General features: G+C 44.1%; 1 protein-coding gene across 3 annotated transcripts in view; it reads left to right on the top strand.

Annotated features, from left to right (window-relative positions):
- Positions 1–4554: 4554 nt before the first annotated feature.
- Positions 4555–17650, top strand: part of ADPRHL1 (ADP-ribosylhydrolase like 1) — a 35114-nt gene continuing 22018 nt past the window's right edge. Inside the window, exons 1-4 of one of the 3 annotated variants that reach the window (XM_068678967.1) lie at positions 4555–5106; positions 8098–8262; positions 14922–15047; positions 16837–16977. In XM_068678967.1, the coding sequence (XP_068535068.1) occupies positions 4893–5106; positions 8098–8262; positions 14922–15047; positions 16837–16977 (646 nt within the window). In that variant the 5' untranslated portion in view covers positions 4555–4892. The remainder of the gene's footprint in view (positions 5107–8097; positions 8263–14921; positions 15048–16836; positions 16978–17650) is intronic. The other 2 variants (XM_068678984.1, XM_068678976.1) reach the window with 2 other exon arrangements.

Below are 17650 nucleotides of genomic sequence, written 5' to 3'. Positions count from 1 at the left end.
AGAGATGCCCAGTTACTGATTTATTGTTAGTCTCTTTACCCCAAGCAGTATGTGTAAATGTTAGACCTTGCACGACAGCCGCTAGATGTCAGTGTCTCAGTCTCCAGGTGCTCCTTTCTTTTGTATAGGAAGGAAGGGTGTAAAGCTGACCCAAATTACCACTTTCTGACTGTCTTTTTAGGAGGCCATTTCTTATGTAACTGCAGTATTCTACAGAAGTCATCTGAGATATAAAAGCAGTAGTGTTCTCTTTTAATGGATTTGATTTATAATCAAATCTACCCAATCTTCTTCTACCCAAACCAAGCCATTTCTGTCCTGTAGGCTTTGGAGAATGTGTGTGACACCCCATGGCATCAGCTGCCTCTGTCCAGCCAAAAGCAGTGGAATGCTTGCTACTGACACAATTATCTCTTAAAATTATATAGTTATAATATAACTGAGCAGAAATAGTTTAATCCATTGGTGTGTGATGTAACCAAATAGTCTCATAGCACCGGAGCTTGCAAAACATTTGTACGTGCTGAGAACTCCTTCAAATCAACCTAACGATGCTTTTACCTTCCCAGATAAATGGAGCATAAAAAAGTATGTGGCTTGAGGTTTTTTGGGTTGTTAATATAAGGAAGCAGGTACTTAGAATATTTATTTAGTTCTCACATAAAATTGTTTGCCTCTCAAGCTTCAGTCCTGAGGTCCTTTGTGGAAAACACCTTGCCACAGAGGAAGACTGGGTGAAATGCTCTCAAGGTAGGAGTTGCTCCCCATCAGCCAGTGTAGTCGATTTTTTTTTTTTCTTTTTCTCTTCCCAGTCTTCTACTCGCTTGAAACCACCTCTGCATTTCACATTCCCATAAATATGGAGTGACAGCTTCAAGCTTGAACAATCGCAAAAGTAAATGCAAATGATCAGCTTTCAAATGATGTTTTCCTTACGACTTCCAGTATTTGCCACTGTCTGCTGTTCCCCTTTACAGGGCACTCTGACTTTGCTTTTTAGCTCCTCTAGTGGTAACACCTAGGCTGATTAATTTATAATCATAAATGGTACGGAAATCTTGAAGTTGTTCACTACATACCGTGTTAGTTCCTAGATAAACTCTGTATTTTTTTTTAAAGCTGTTGCCAAGTTTTTTGGGTTTTCTTCCTGGAGCATTCGAAACTGAGCCATAGGATTTGTACTTGCCAATTCTAAATTTAAATGTAATTTATTGTGTGTGTCATGCCAAGAAGAGCAGACCCGCAGGCATCCACTCGTGCAATGCACCTGAGGGATTTGCTGCTGAGTAAGCTGTACGTGTGTGAATTTTTGTGGCAATGGAAAAAAAGAATAAAGGGACTTGGAACATAAAGGATCAAAGTCAGTCATGTGAGATGTCTCTGTGGTTTTATCAGCTTTCTGCTCTGGAAGCCTTGCAAAGGCTGGGGAGGGGGGGATTTTGTTTGTTTGTTTTCAGTTAATATGCTGGATTCATGCATTATTCCATCAACCAGATGAAGGAGAGGATGCAACTCATGATTTTTAGCAGTTACACCTGAAAGAAATGCCTGTTTTGTCCATCTGTGCCACCTTTAAGTTTTTAAGCAGCTGCAGTTTGCATCAGTAACTTGCCCAGGCTATGAGAGGTGTACCTGCAGGGGAAGCCTTGCTCGGTCCTAGGCACTGAGCTCTGTAGGAGAAGCAGCACGCTCAGCAGTCTGAGTGAAGATCTTCAGATGTGTGTGTTCAACCGTCCTTAATTCTCACCTGAAAGGCTGAAGGAAGGCAAAGCAAACATCTATGTGACGAGGTGAGAATGGCACCTCTTAAACAGGGCTTTTTTCTTATGAACTGTGGGCAGGAGGGGCTGACTGCAGCTGCCTCTCCACCCCCACGCACGAAATCCCATATTTCAGATGCTGTGTGATGGCAGCCGTCCTGTCAAGAGGGTGAAGAAGGACGAAGTCCATGCTGCAGCACTAAAGGAATGTTTTTCTCTCAAGGCAGTGGTGCGAAGCGGTATAAAAATGAGTCACCCCCAACTAGTAAGCAATTAAGGAAGGGCAGTCTGTTTTCTGAAGACCTGGTTGACATCCCAGCAGGTAAAGGAGGTATCCTCTGAAGCCAGGTTCCCCGTAAGCTGAATGCAGGCTTTTATGTTTCACACGTGGCTTCCAACACAGCTGAGCTGAAACAGCAGCACTTTGCCACCAACATGAAGGCTTTGCTCTGCTCTGCCTTCCCATTTCATTTTTTCTGTGTATCATGCAAATATGGTATTTCACAAATATTTTTTGTTTGTTTGTGGGTTGTTCATTTGTGGTTTTTTATTATTTTTTTATTATTATTTTTTGTTTGTTTTGTCAGGGAGAGTAGATATCAGTGTGCCTAACTCACCTCTGTCCAGAAAGTTCACAGGGGTTGGAAGCAACACATGAAAAGGAGATGATATGCAGCTCACAAATTAAACAAATGGTTAATCCTTTGTTGCGTGTCCTGTTTAGTGGCGTTGGAAAACTAGAACTTCTCTGAATTTTTCTCTGGGTTTTCTAATAACCCAGAGAAAATAACCTAATAACCTTATTTTTAATAGCCAAAGACTTCACTCCTAATTTGGTCTGAGTTACAAGCAGTCGAGTGTGCATGCAACAGGGAGGGTATAAAGTCCATGGGAGGCAAAGGGGCAGTACAACTGCCAGCCACGTATAAGAGGAAGAGATAAATGGAAAACTAAGAATAGCTTTGCCCATTTCCAGAGAGGAACCTTTCATCTGATAAGGCCCCCGTAGCTCCCTGCAGTGCCTCAGCAGGCGGTTTCTCCTACCCTTGGTTTGCAAGTTCAGCTTCCCAGAAATCACAATATCCTGTGGGAGTACCAAAGGGGGGGACACACCAGGATGCACGGACCTGTAAAAGAGATGTCAGATTGGAAGCTACCACACTTCTGATGTTTTCTTTTTTTTTTTTTTTTTTTTTTTTTTGGTAAAAATTGTCCTTAGTTTTCCATTTGAATGTTCTCTTTCAGACCCACGATGCTCGTGGCAAGCCATCTCTAGAGCAGGCTGCCCACAGCCATGCTGTAGAGTTCATGGCACTTCATCGCCTCTCAGCCCTCTGTAGTGTCCCTGGTACTAAAGGCATAATTGCTATTTATTTTGTGCTTTTTCAGTTCAGAGTTGTTCTTTCTGTAGGGGTTGGAAGGGACCTCAAGAGATCATCGGGTCCAACCCCCCTGCCAAAGCAGGTTCCCTAGAGCAGGCTGCCCAGGTAGGCATCCAGACAGGCTTTGAATATCTCCAGAGAAGGAGACTCCACAACCTCCCTGAACACTCTCAGTGTCCTCTTTTTAAAACTCGGAGACTCTGTTACCCAAGCCCTAATCTGTAAAACAAGAGTGTGCTGACCAAGGCTACTTCCTCCACTTTTGCATCTGACTACTTACAATACAGAACGGGGATGTCAGGGCTTATCTTCCATCCAAGTGGTCAAAAACTGCATTAAAGTCCCTTGAGTACAGTGGTATTCTTACTCATGTCAAACACCCAGCCTGTGATTAACTGCTTATCGTTCTGGGAGACAGCAGAGTGCATCCTCTGTGCTGCTGGCCTTGTCCATCTGAGCAGCAATCAGTGCTGCTTTAGGAAAAAGGTCAAAGTAAAACAAAGATTTTTACCCCAGGTATCCTTTATCAAAATTGCAGTCAAGCCAACTGCAGTTAAGTCAAAGCGTTCTCTATTTATTTTTATAATAAATACATGGTTATATTTACATTTGTATTTCTACCTGTAAAGCTTAGTAATTTTTGATTCCTTAGGGCAGCATGAGTAGAGACTCGGGACCACAATGTGAGGCAGTTTCCACAGACCCCGTAAGGGAAGATGCTGAGCCTACACAGAGATCTGTTTGTGGGCAAAACACGTTCAGAAGGCTGCAGGATCACAGAGCCTTTTCTTACACTGCATGGCAGAAGCACAGGACAAACTGCACTAACAGAATGAAGCAGATAATTTCCCAGGGATCAGGTTTGGAAGGGTGGTATTAATATAACCAAGTTCTTACCAAGTGTGATTTCTTCATCTGTGAGCTTTCCTAGATTTACAGGATGCCGTTTAAATATATCTTTCCAAATAGTTTCCCTTCAGAGTCCAAATGTGGGCTGCACCTAAGCTCTGTCCTAGGAAAAAGTCATCCTTTGCCAGGCAAAAGGAGATGTGGGACTGAAGCTGGCGTCGTGCTGAGTGCTCGTCGGGGTGCAGTGAATGGGCTAAACACCCGTGGTATACGTGGGACAGAGCAAGAAGGTTGTTGGTGAAATATCGCCATTGGAGATGTGCATTAGAAATGTGAGAGGTCTACTGCATTTACTGGGTTTCTTTCCACCTAAGCCATCGTTCCTGTGTTTCCTGAGTTCAGAAACCTCTTTTATCCCAGGCTTTCAGCTTCTTGAGCAGTCCCTGACAGGGAGACTGACTCCAGCGTATCAGAAAAGTGCAGGAAAACGTATTAATTTGCAAGTTATTAAATAAATAAACACCCTTGTGAAGCCATCTGTTTTTCTGGGTGTAGAGTTACTTCCACGGGGTAGGGCTAAGTATTTCCTGGCTTGCTTTGTGCTGGGCTGCAGAAACGATGTTTTTGCACTTGGCTTTGTGGGCGCGCTCTCGCGGTTTCATTGAACAAAGCCCCTGCAAAACCCCTGGCTTATGAAATATTTCCTCTCCATTGGGCCCCAGACAAGAGATGGCATCTGCAGAGCCAGAAAAGGAAGCTCTTGCCTTATAGAGAGAGCTCCCGGGGTGACACAATGGCTGATATAAAGTGTCGGGGGAGCTGAGCCGAAAGCAGAGGAACAAAGGAAGATCCAGATTCAGTGGCGGCTTCAGGCAAAAGGGAAGCGAAAAGCGTCCCGGGGATGGATAAATTCAAGGCTGCGCTTGTACTGGCCGGGGTAGGGGATGCTCTTGGTTACCGAAATTTCTCCCGACAAGACAATGCTTTAGGTGCAAAAATCCAGCAGGAGCTGAAGGAAATCGGAGGGCTCGAGAACCTGGTGCTCTCTCCAGACAAATGGCCAGTAAGTGACAACACTCTCATGCACATGGCTACAGCAGAGGCTGTCATCACAGGTAGGTAACACGGGACTCACAGCTGCAGTCTGGCAAGGAGCAAAGCTCTAGAGCCGCTGCTTTCCTTAAAACAAGCCTGAGTGCTGTGGAGGTCGGGAGAAAATGTGTCAGAAATGCTGCTGGTGTGAATGATAAGGTGCATTAGCTCGTCTCCTCCACGAGCATAATCTCGTGGCCACCACACAAAGAGGAGTTTCGATTTCTTAAGTGTGGACGGGCTCTCCCTGCACTCTGTCTAGGTTTATAAAGTTGGTTAAAGCTTAAAGACCTAAAATACTGCATGTCCAGCATAATAGCAAAAGTATTGCATAGCTCATGTGTACACTGCATGTGTCAGGGAATGGTTTAGACACCAGGAATAAACCCGTCTGAAATTCTTCTATAAAAGATCTCCTAGAAGATATAGTCTTACAAATTCTTCTATAAAAGCTCAGAGCTTTTCCCAGTGCACTTTTAATGTCCTTGTGCTCACTGCTCCAGGCTGGAGTGGAGTCCCCTCAGTATCTCATCCAGGCTAAAATCTTCAGAGCTATTTCCTCTTTGCTGCCCTGCAGGCACAGCGTTGTGCCTGCAAAGCCAGAAAAGGAGCAAGCTGTTTTGTAGGGAGAGCTCTGCATCTTTAATAAGAGGTTAAAATAAGAGGTTAAAATAAGAGGTTTATAATAAAGTATAACAGAATAGAGAAGATTATTAATATATGTCTTCCAAAATCACAACAGAGAGAGAACATTTGTGTTTTCCTAAGCTAGTGCCAGACTTTTTAAGATGCCACGATATTTGTATCAACACTCTACCCACTGAGCTAAAGCTGAGACCATCATCAAAACTACATCAGAAGACATCAACTATTTTTTCATCTCCTCAAAATGAATCAAATGTTTTTTAATCTCCAGAAATATTCCTGACTTCTCCTAACACAAGCAGCACCGGATAGCTAACAAAAGCAATGCGATGTAGCTAGGTAGCGTTAAAGTCAATGAAATTTCACTTCTGCCTCTGTTTCGCTGCTTTATCTCTGCCTGCCCCTGATGTGCTCTAAATTTAGTGTGTGGAGATCAGTTGAAGAGTGTGTTGGGCGCTTCATGCTTGGCTATTAGCTAGCCAATGGTTTACGGGGTAGCTAATACACTAAAGATAAGGGCAAGATGTCAGCCTATGAAGGAAAAAAGATGACTAACATCTTTCTGAATATAGGCTATGATTAAATCCGTATCATGTGTTTCCTGCTTATTGAACTCTCCAAAACCATAACTTACGGGTAGTCAAGTCAGTCGGGCTATCCGTACAGTAATAAATCTCAAACAGGAGCGCTGCCCTTCTTTAAGGAAAAAAATAAGGTTTCGCCATAATTCACGTCAGCTGTGCTGATCCCGTGCTCTCGTTTCTTTGTCCTGATCAGACGGGCTTTAAAAATGATGCTGTTGTGGGCTGGTGATAAAGCTACAAGAAGGAGAGGGAAATTTTAGTGAGAAACCTTCATTTCAGAGCAATGCTCGTGAGTGTGGGAAACCACGTCCTTTCCTCCGCTTCCCAAAAGGAAGGCAGGACCCACCCACAGGAGCCCCAAAGCCAACAGAGTGATGCTCACCAAGGCGAAGGTGGCTCTGTGAGGCTGAAGCCAGCTGGCACTGGCCCCAAAACCACCCTGTGCACTGATGGAAAGTTTGATCCGAGAGCAAAGGACAAATGAAATATCTACCTGCGGGAGTCATTTGTCCCGTGAGGGGGGAACAAAACCAGCACCACCAAAAGCAGGGGACCTGTCCCCGCCACAAGGAAAGCCTTTTCCTCTCTGATTAAACACAGATTTTAAGAAATGAGCACTCATGTCTAAAGGAGCCTGCCCCATTTGGCTGATGGCTCAGGCACCAGCCTGGCCCCACGAGGGACCCGCAGTGGGCTCAGGCAGCTGGCGGTGCTGGACCAAGGGACCCTGGTTTTGGGGACAGCTTCTGTGGGTGCTGCTGAGCGGCAAATCCTGCTCTTGGCTCGCATCCAGATAAACTGACACCTGATTCCTAAATCTGGAAAGAGTCGGCAGCTTGAAAGTATCCCGTTCCTCCAGGACTGTAAGCGGGACGGCCACTGTAACCGATAGGGCATTTTTCTTGTGAAAGGAGGGGAATCTGGGTTTTACCCCGTGTCTTTTCTCCCCATCTGTCTGCACAGATGGCACTTTAGAGTGGCTCTGGCTATGGGTCTCCAAATGTAGCCTTAAATTAAGCCTCCTCTTCCGTGGGTTTTGAGAAATCATCAATCTTTGACAAAACGCTTGAAGGTATTTTTAGAACTTCCCTTACCGTGTCATTCGATCTGTAGGCAACCCAAGTGTTAGGAGGGGTTTCTTCGAGTACGCTGGAAACATATAGATGGTCAGACCGTGACAGCCTCCTCGGCTCCTGCTGCGTGCAGAGCTGTAGGAGGAGGCAGCGGGGGCTTTTCCTCAGTGAGAACCAGGGGCAGGACTCTTCAGGCCCAACACCTGAAAAGCCCAACACGTGAAAAACTTACAGAGAAGACCTCTGTTTTATTATGCATATCTCATCAAAATAATTCGTGGTGTTATATAAAATGAGGAGAGCTTTGTTTTTAATGTGGATTCACGCCTGCAAATGAGCGCAGAGGTGCAGGCAGAGCCACCAAGGCAGCACGTCCCCAGGGGTGAGACACCTCGGTGAGCGCTGCACACCCCAAGGTGAGGTACAGCCCCCGAGCAGCTCCTGTTGAGGAGCAGAACACCTCTGTATTTTCAATTAAAGGAATGAAAAATGAAGAGAAAAGGAGCAAAATGTAAAAAACAGAGAGACAAGGATGTTTCTCTCCAGTCCCCTCTCATGGGTGGCGGAGTGTGGCACCAGAAATGTGACCCGGCATGCTGGAAGTGGGAATAGGAGCATTTATTGAAACCATGATGAGCTTTTTGTGTTTGTTTTCAGCACTCTCTTGCTCTTTCGCCTGTGCGTGACCATGTTTTATTCCCGTTGTGCCCAGACTACTGGTGCCTGGAGGACCTGTACCGCGAGCTGGTGAGGCGCTACGTGGACGCGGTCGACAAGCTGTCGGGGAGGCGGCCAGACCCCGCCACCATCGAGGGCTGCAGGGAACTGAAACCAGACAACTACCTGCTGGCCTGGCACACGCCGTTCAACGAAAAGGGTAGGGTACCGCCTCCCCTTCAGAGATGCTGGCCTCAACAGTGCAAGCTCTCAAGATTTGGGGCAACGGGGAAATCGTTGCCTTTCTTCCCCCGGCATCAAGGGCTGCGCCCCCTGAAACGTTTCCATGTTTGCCTGGGGATGGATGGCAAGAGGTCTGCCAGGCATTCCTGCTCCAGGGCACTATGTCCTCTCGTAAACGAGCCCTTCCCTGTTTAACATCTATTTAAAGAGACTCTGTTCTTGGCTCCGTGCCGTGGGGTCCCGGTCTCTGGCCTTGAGTTTAATGGTTATTTTAAGAAGTATTTTCTGCCTTTTATTTTTTCGTTGAAATGTTTGTAGTTGAGGATCTTTTTGGTCTTACATTACTTTTCTCCAGGAGGATGCAGTGCTAGGAACGATAGCTGTATTGCTGACCACCCCTAACAGTCCTACCCCTGCCTCCCTCCCCATGACCCTTCCTTTCTCTTTGTGATTATTTCATTTTATGATAACTGGAATTTCTACTTCCAGCTAGATAACATGCATGCAGCTACACCTAAGCAGTGCAATTAACCTTGAGAGGCTGCAGAGATGCCATAGCATCAAGGGAGGCAGACCTAGGCAGCCACGGGACCGTGGCAGCTCACATAATGTAGACACTGCACCGTGTCAGCGCGGTGTGGTATCACTGTGGTATGTACCCGCACCACTCAGCAGCATGGCACGTTGATGCAACGCTGTGACAAAAACACGGTGGCACCATGCCACGGCTATTTCTGGGTCTCTGCAGTCAGCTTTCTTCAACACAAAAAGCATCACCCACTCAGCCCCCGCCCCTACAACAGCTGCTGGGAGGGGAAGGATCCTCTCCGTGTGTACCCTGCCCACCTCACCATTCACCAGGCAGATCTGAGAGAGGGCCCCGTTGTGTTCATCATGTGTTTTCTGACTGACCGTGAGTAAAATTCAGTCAAAATAATCGTGGGAGCTGCTGCTGGCCCTCAGCAGCTCTCAGCACCACCAGGAGTGGAGCACAGCTGCTCCCCAACCTGTTGCGTCTGGAGCCACGTCTCCTCTTTTAGCCTTCCTGCTGCCCAGCTTTCCATGGCTGAAGATTTGTTCCTGGGATACTCTGGGATAGAAGTGTCTGAAATTAATTTCTTCAGACCTGGCAGCTAAAATGCACTGTCTACATCTGGTCCGAAAAATGCCATCCTGAACATCTTAAGTAGCTTTTTTTTTACCCTGAGAACAAAAGTACCGGTTACCTGGGTTGGAGATGCTCAGCTTACCATGGGGCCTGACACTGCTATGGACACAATGCTACACTGCTATGGACACAATTAACTTTTTAAATGATTTTCCACAAACTTCCTCTTGAGGAAAAAAAAGTAAAAAAATCCATGTTGTTCAATGCCTTGCAGTGAGGTGGTATTTTGGACAGGCTGGAAGCCACATGCTGCTTTATTATGATCATCCTAAGCTATCTCACTTCTAGCAAAAAATCATGTGCTTATCTGAAGCTCCTCTGCTCAAATTTATGTGAGTATATTCAGCACGTTGAGTTCTTATGTTAAATTGCCCCATGTGCTTCTTTGCCACCTGCTCTCAGGTTCATTGACACAATCAATGCTTTGTTTCATTGCTAAAAACTTGAATTGTTCAGAAGAGAATCACTGATGGTTGAAAGCAGAAACAGAAGTCTGGGTAAGGCCAGAAATGTGCCTTTTTAACTGCAAAAGTCCAGTTAAAAGCCAGCTTGTCTCTACCTGTATTGAATGTATTTCAGGCTGAGGCTGCGTCATCCAAGCAGGACTTTATGTGCAGCTACTGGAGCCAGCTGCTGGGCTTCCCAGTGGTGCTTATGAACAGTATCTTTTGATGGTGGTATGGGATTATGAGGAAAAAGTGCAAGTTAAATGCAGGATGTCGGGGAGCAAAAATGAAGAGAAGGATAAGCTACAGAGGGACACGAAGTAAAAGGAGTCAGGCTCTAAGTTTTCATGCAGAATAGCCTGTAGTCACAAAAGGGGCATCCTCTTCAGAGCTTAGTAGGCATTAAGCTGATCTGTATTATTATGTAGAGTGAAAAAAAAAAAAAAAAAGAAAAAAAAGAAAAACAAAACAAAACAAAACAAAACAAAAAAAAAACAACACAGAGGAATTCCATAATAATAGAAAATAACATAGTGCGTGAATGAAGATGATATTGTGTGTTCATAAAAACATATCACAGCTTTTGTAGAGAGAAGTCACACCTCAGAAATTTGTGAGAAAGTTCACGAAATAGCCAAGAATCTGGGGAACAGAGGATACACATTTGACAAGGTCCTTTACCAAGATGACCAAGTCACCAAGTGACAAGGCAGTAAGTTGCTACAGAATGATGGAAAGGCTCTCATGAGCATAGATAACTGGTTAAAAGACAGTAAACAAAGAGCAGGACATTGCAGTCTGTCTTCTCCAGAGAGAAGGAGACATCTGTGTTGGTTCATGGTCAACATGTCCACAAACTATCTGGAAAAAATAAGTACATGGTTGTTCAGCAAAGTCTGCTGTCAAAAATAGTAAAGTACAGAGCTGTAGAAGATCCTCACAGCCATGAGTAACTGTGATATAATAGCAGAACCAAATGCAATGTAGATAAATGAAAAGTCATATGCATGGGAAAAAAAAATAATATCCTAATTTTATATACATGGTTGAAGTTGCTGAGCCAACTATTACTGTTGAGGAAAGGGATCATGGAGCTGTAATAGTTCTACAAGAACATCACTTCAGAGCTCAATAAGAGCCAAAAAATTAATATACTATTAGAAATGACTGGGAAGGGAACAGAGAACAAAGCACTAAACACGCTGGCACCACTATATAAATCCATAGCTCCTATTTCTTGATTACTATATGTAATCTGGTCCCTCCCTCCCCACAAAGGGATGTAAGAGAACTAGAAAGGACATGAGGAAGGATAACTGGGTCAGTCAAAAACAGCTTCCTTAGCCACCGATGCCTAAAGTAGATCTGCAAAATCATAGTTTGGAGAACATTAATACAGGTAGAGAAAACTCATGTCTGCTCCAGTACAGGAACTAAGTACCTCAGTTGAAACCATGAGTTCAAAGCAAGTAAAAGGAAGGACTTCATGCAGCACCTAATTAAGTTGCACAACTCATTTATATGGGAACGTGCAGATGATACAATTCCTGTGGGTTCAAAAAATAGCTGCGCAAATTCACCCAAGGAAAATCCTTCCAACATTACTAAGCAGAAAGATGAAGAAACAGCTACCTGCTGGATCAGGGAAGGAAATTGTCAGCACTATACTTAGTACAAAGGGGCAGTGTCTTTATACTTTTCTTTTACTCCTTAAATATCCTCTCCATTGGCCACTGTCAGAGTTATGTTGACCTATGGTCTGACTGCAGCGGACAGTTCTCATGTTCTCACAGGTGTATCTCACCCCTGGCAGGCACTAATCTTGCTGTCCCTCCCTTCATTGATTCACATGGTATCGATACACTGGACTTAATATCTACTGATCACAGGAAACCCTTCCTAGGCTTAATGTTACTCCATGTGATGGATTTTTTGGTTGACAGGTTTGCTTGTTTAATTCTGCAAAAGGTTTCAGTATAGCTTTTAAACACAGAGGAACACAATGAAGTTGCAAAGGCAACCACCTTCAGACCCTCAGTCTGTAGTGCATCCTTCTCTTTGAATACACCGCAATTTTCTTTAATTAGTAGCTCTGGTGTAGCACAACACCTGTACCTTTTAGATAACCAGCATGGATTATGTCCCTTGGAGGAACGGGAACTGAGTAGTAGATAAGACATTTTTCAGACAAGAATTATAGAATATCTAGTGTTGGAAGGGACCCACAAGGATCATCGAGTCTGACTCCTGGCTCCACATGGGACCACCCAAAAATCAGACCCTGTGTCTGAGAGTGTTGTCCAAAGGCTTCTTGAACTCCGGCAGGCTCGGTGCTGTGACCGCTGCCCTGGGGAGCCTGTCCCAGTGCCCGACCCCCCCCCGGGTGCAGACCCTTTCCCTAACCCCCATCCTGACCCGCCCCTGTCCCAGCTCCATGCCGTTCCCTCGGGTCCTGTCGCTGTCCCCAGAGAGCAGAGCTCAGCACCTGCCCCTCCGCTCCCCTCGTGAGGGAGCTGCAGGCCGCCATGAGGCCTCCCCTCAGCCTGCTCTGCTCGGGGTCGAACAAATCAAGGGACCTCAGCTGCTGCTTATACATCTTTCCCTCTAGACCCTTCACTATCTTAGTTGTCCTCCTTTGGACACTCTTGAATGGTTTTATGTCCTTCTTACACTGTGGCGCCCAGTCCTGCACACAGTACTTGAGGTGAGGCCTCACCAGCACAGAGCAGAGCAGGCTAATCACCTCCTCTGACCAGCTGGCAGTGCCGTGCCTGATGCACCCAGGGTATGGTTCGCCCTTTTGGCTGCCAGGGCACACTGCAGGCTCCTGTTCAACTTGCCGTTGACCAGAGCCACCAGATCCTTTCTGTGGGGCTGCTCTCCAGCCTCTTGTTCCCCAGTTTGTAAATATATCCAGGGTTGCCTTGCCCAGGTGCAGAATCCAACATTCACTCTTGTTAAATGTCATACCTTTAGTGGTTGTCCAGCCCTCTAATTTGTCAAGATCTCTCTTCAATGCCTCTCCACCCTCAAGGGAAAGAACGCCATTTGCAGCACAGGTGTCCACCAGGAGCAGGGGCTGAAAATGTGCTGGAGAGGGTCTCTTTCAGTCTCTTTCATTATAATCAGGATGGCTCATAAAGGATGAGAAAGTTCTGAAACTGCAGAGAATACAATAGTATTTTGGAAAGTCCTTTCATGTCATATTTATTCGATGTTTGACCTTTTTAGACTGTACTTGGTGGCTAAACCAAGGTTAAAGAGGTGTCGGAGTCACCACACACAAAACTCTTCACATTGAACTCTCAGGAGGATGGGAAGAAATTTCTTCATCTAACCTAGTTAGATCACATAACCAGGGTGTCCACTCAGGATAGATCTTCTCTGGGAAGAAAACAAGCCCTCTCTAGAGAGTAATTGAGGTACTAGTTGGTCTGTATTTCATTTGGTGATGCCAACGGGTGGCTTGTGTTAACGTTTCAGTTTGTATCAGGCAAGTACTTTTGCATCAGATCTTTCCGCAACCCCCACTATCACACTTTGATCATGAAGCACCCAAGGTGGAGTCACTTGGGATGAAACTAAAGGGATCACAGTGCTCTAGGAGAGCCCCTGGAGCTCCACAGCCACAGCAAGCAGAGCCTGGGGAGCAGCCAAGGGCTCCTCTGGAGGTAGGTGTCCAAAGCAAGGTGTCCCTGGCTCCTTGGCATCTGCTGCTTCACTCTGGCCCGTGAATTCCTCCTCCTCTGCCATCATACTGGCTAGCAGAGGCAATCTTTCTCTCTGCTGCCTGTCTGGGAAAGACAGGAAGAGTGTGCTCCTAATGTAAGTTCCACAGATGCTAAAATTAGGTGGCATAAATATTCCCCCTTATCTTCCAGGGGCCAAGCAGAGAAACACTGATTGCTCTCAGCTCTACCCAAGGTCACTGGGAAGTGTGACTGAGCAAAGGCAGTGCTGAAAAAATCCTAAGTACTTTGAAAAATCGAACCCTATCCATCTCAGAATGAGTCCCTGCAATGAGCATATGCTTTTTTTGGGCATTGGCTTGCCAGCTGTGAAGAGGAGATAATCACCTCACGCGTGCCTAGAGAAGATAAGCTCATTAAAACTTCTGTGGGATCCTGATATTACTGTGATAAGTACTGCAGAGAAACTCGTTAGTAAATTTAACTCTTCATTCAATGAGGTGTTTAAAATATGAACACCTGAAATCATGCCCTCTGTGCTGACAATTTAAAGAAATACTGAATTATCTACTCAATAAATAATGTCTGTACTGCATGAGGCAGAAATTTCCAACAAGTGCAGGCTGATGATGATAATGAGTGTGCGCAAAAGCGCAGACTTCAGGTTGAACAGGAAACCCCAGTTCTGTCTTCTAACTTCAGAGGATTTGTCTTTGGACTCTTTAATTTCTTTTTCTGATATGTTATTTTTGTAATTAATAGAAACTTTTGTGAACTACCTGTGGGGCTCTCTAGGATGAAACATGCAACAAAACTCTAAGATCAGCTGTGATACCCATAGAAAGGGTTTTAGTAATGTGCTTTCATCAGGAAGACTACTAAAATAAGGGCATAGTAAAAGTGTACCTGTTTTGCAGACTGCTGCTTCCAGCCCTGGCATCTGGAAGGAGAAAAAAAGAGGTGTCAGTTGAGGATGAATAAAGATGACATGAGAGTTTGAATAAAAAATGTACTGGTAACAGGCTAGCATGCTGCTCTTTGGTACCTGCTATGCTCTTCACAGAACTTGAGAATACTGGAATATACTGGTAAAATACATAGGAATGTAGTAGTATTGGAATAAATTTGTAAAATCAGAGTGATTGTGTGTAGGCAAAATTCCTTGCATGAAACTTTCAAAACATGTAACTTGCTTTGCATGCTCTTTTCCCACTTCTTAGGGAGCTCCCACACAAGTGTTGAAATACTAAAATGTACTTGCTTCAGATTTTATCAGCATATTTATGTATCATCCATCTACTTTTAAATGCTTACCATTGTTGTTTTATTACAGGGTCTGGATTTGGAGCATCTACAAAAGCCATGTGCTTAGGGATGAGATACTGGAAGCCAGAAAGGCTCGAGTCACTTATTGAAGTGAGCATTGAGTGTGGACGAATGACTCATAACCACCCTACAGGTAATGTCCATGGACATATAATTTCTGTGAAGTGCCTATGGTTGCTTTTCACTTCCATGAGGACTAACACAGCTCCTGTAAATCCACCTGGTTAAGCAACTTCTGCTTTTCAGGCTCCAAGGCTTTCATTTGAATTTGCTTGGATAATATATGTATGTATATACCACTTGTACAATCATAGAATCGTAGAATCATACATGTAGAATATCCCGAGCTGGAAGGGACTCATAAGGATCATCAAGTCCAACCCCTTGAGTCCAACTCCAAGTCCTACATACAAGGTTATGTATGTGATTGTATATTATACAAACAGCAACCACAGCATAGGAGTATTCCTTCCTGAAATCCCAATAACTAAACACAACCTGTCTCATCCAAAGCATATTCATGTCACATGCTCTGATCAAATTTTAGGATTCATGTACAACCATATGACTCATCGTTATCATGCGAGTTTATGGTTCAGGGGATAATAATGTTTTTCTGTTGACAGGTCTTGTCACATCCAATCACTGCAGGCAAAGGTAGAAAGCCAAAAAATTCTAACTCTACACATTTCAGGACAAAATATGATTTATTATCCAAACAAAACAAAAGTAATTACATTTAATGTTGCTCTGAATATTCAAGTCTGTCATCCTGATAGTTTTATGCTATGTAAGCATGTATTCATTCTGTTTGCTTTAGACAGCATTAAATAAAACCATAATGAAGGGTGACATGTTCAACATGCTCAGTGCTCTGATGTAGTCAGAACATCCAACAGGATGGCACAAAATTAGAGGAAAAGTATTTAGAGCAAAGCAGAAAATACTGTTGAACCAATATACAAAATCCATGGTGTGTTAGCAGCAGCAAGCCTGCTTGTATTTCTGGGTATCCCACGTCATAAAGAACTTACTAGAGACAGGAAATGGCATCAAGAGTATCAAAGTCATTAAATGCCTTCCATAAGAGGAAAAATTAAGTCTAGAAAGAGTTTTCTGCTTGGAAAAGAGACAAGTGGCATCCAGAGAAGCATCCAGAGAAGCACACATGACATTATTCTGCTCACCTGGGGCTTATTTCAATTATAGAATTCTTTTCTTAGCTTTCTTTTGCATGTTGCTCTGGGTTGATTTTGTTGCATTTGACAAAATGCCAGGATAACAACAACCATAAGAAACATGCTTCTCTGTTTCTGACATGAACGAAGAGTTGAGTGTTCATTTCAAATATATTTGTATCCAAAGAGGAAGACCTAGCTAGTTATGCAGACAACATCTTAGACAACTGCTTCTTCAAGACAAGTACAGACCAAAGAAAATGGATCCAACTAGATGGAACAGATTTGTCCCCCTAGAGGAAAATGCACCAGAAATAGTGTTATATCCAACAACCACAGCCACTGAGCTGGATGAATCCACCATAAGCAAGGTGATATAACTTGCAACTGAATCATTTTGTGCTACTCAGTTATTCCATGTGACCTCAATTAGAAGTCTTTCAGTATCACATTAGTGGATTATGTTTATTTTTGACCCCTACCTCAGTTTCTGTCATGTTACACCAGTGAGAACAGAAGCACCCTTCTATACAAAATAAGTTGTAAACCACTGGACACCATGTATTAGCCAAGAATCTTAACGTGCCAAGAGCCAGCTGGTAAGCAGACAGGGGTAGGATATGTGTGTTTGTTAATGTACCCAACAGTCATGAGGCATCCTACTAATGATTTTACTAGGGACATGACAAGAATGTCACAAGCACAGTTCACAAGGTGGTAATCATATTTATATATTAATTCCAGGCTTTCTAGGGTCCTTATGTACAGCTCTCTTTGTGGCTTATGCAATACAAGGGAAGCCCCTGGTGCAGTGGGGAAGAGAGATGATGAAAGTCGTGCCAATGGCCGAGGAATACTGCAAGAAGACCATTCGCCACATGGCAGGTAATGTCTGAACCAAGAGTTATTTTCTTAAAAGCATGTTCAGCTAGAAAAGGCTAAAGAAACATCACTGCTAATTCTCCCCATTTCTGCCGTTTTCCACCAGCTCATGACTCCACAGGCTGTCCTCCTCATCGTCTTGTTAGACTGTAAGCTCTTTGCAGGTGGTGTCTTCTTCTCGTACTATCTGTTAAGTGTCAGAAATATTGGTGGCAAAAAATACAAATTATAATTCCATACTGCACAGTTTGATCTTTAAGAAATCTTCAAAGATTGCTACAGGGTGATGGGGAAGGAAGAACTGTTAGTTAGCAGGTTATTAAGCAAACTGACTGCTGAGATATGAATTATTCATTCCTTCCATCAATTAGCATGGCCCAATAGCTTCCATTAAAAAATCCACTACTTTCCTCATTTTGCCAGGAAAAGTTCACCTGTAGATGCCTCTTGACAAAGAGTCAGCCTTTGACCACAGATGCAGATTTGATTTGTTGATATTCTGAACAAATATTTAAGATACAACCTGTTGTATCCTTTTTTAAAGCAACTGAGTGGACCACAACTGTTCAACTTGATATTGCTACTTCACTAATGGTGCGATCTTCAGGACAGAGGTGTTTTAGTTCCCTCTTGCCTGGGACTGATGCATTTGTAACAGTGAGACCTGCTGTGGACA

Source organism: Anas acuta, chromosome 1 (genome assembly GCF_963932015.1).
Source record: "Anas acuta chromosome 1, bAnaAcu1.1, whole genome shotgun sequence".
NCBI classification, from domain to species: Eukaryota; Metazoa; Chordata; class Aves; order Anseriformes; family Anatidae; genus Anas; species Anas acuta.
This window is presented reverse-complemented; position numbering and strand designations above follow the sequence as displayed.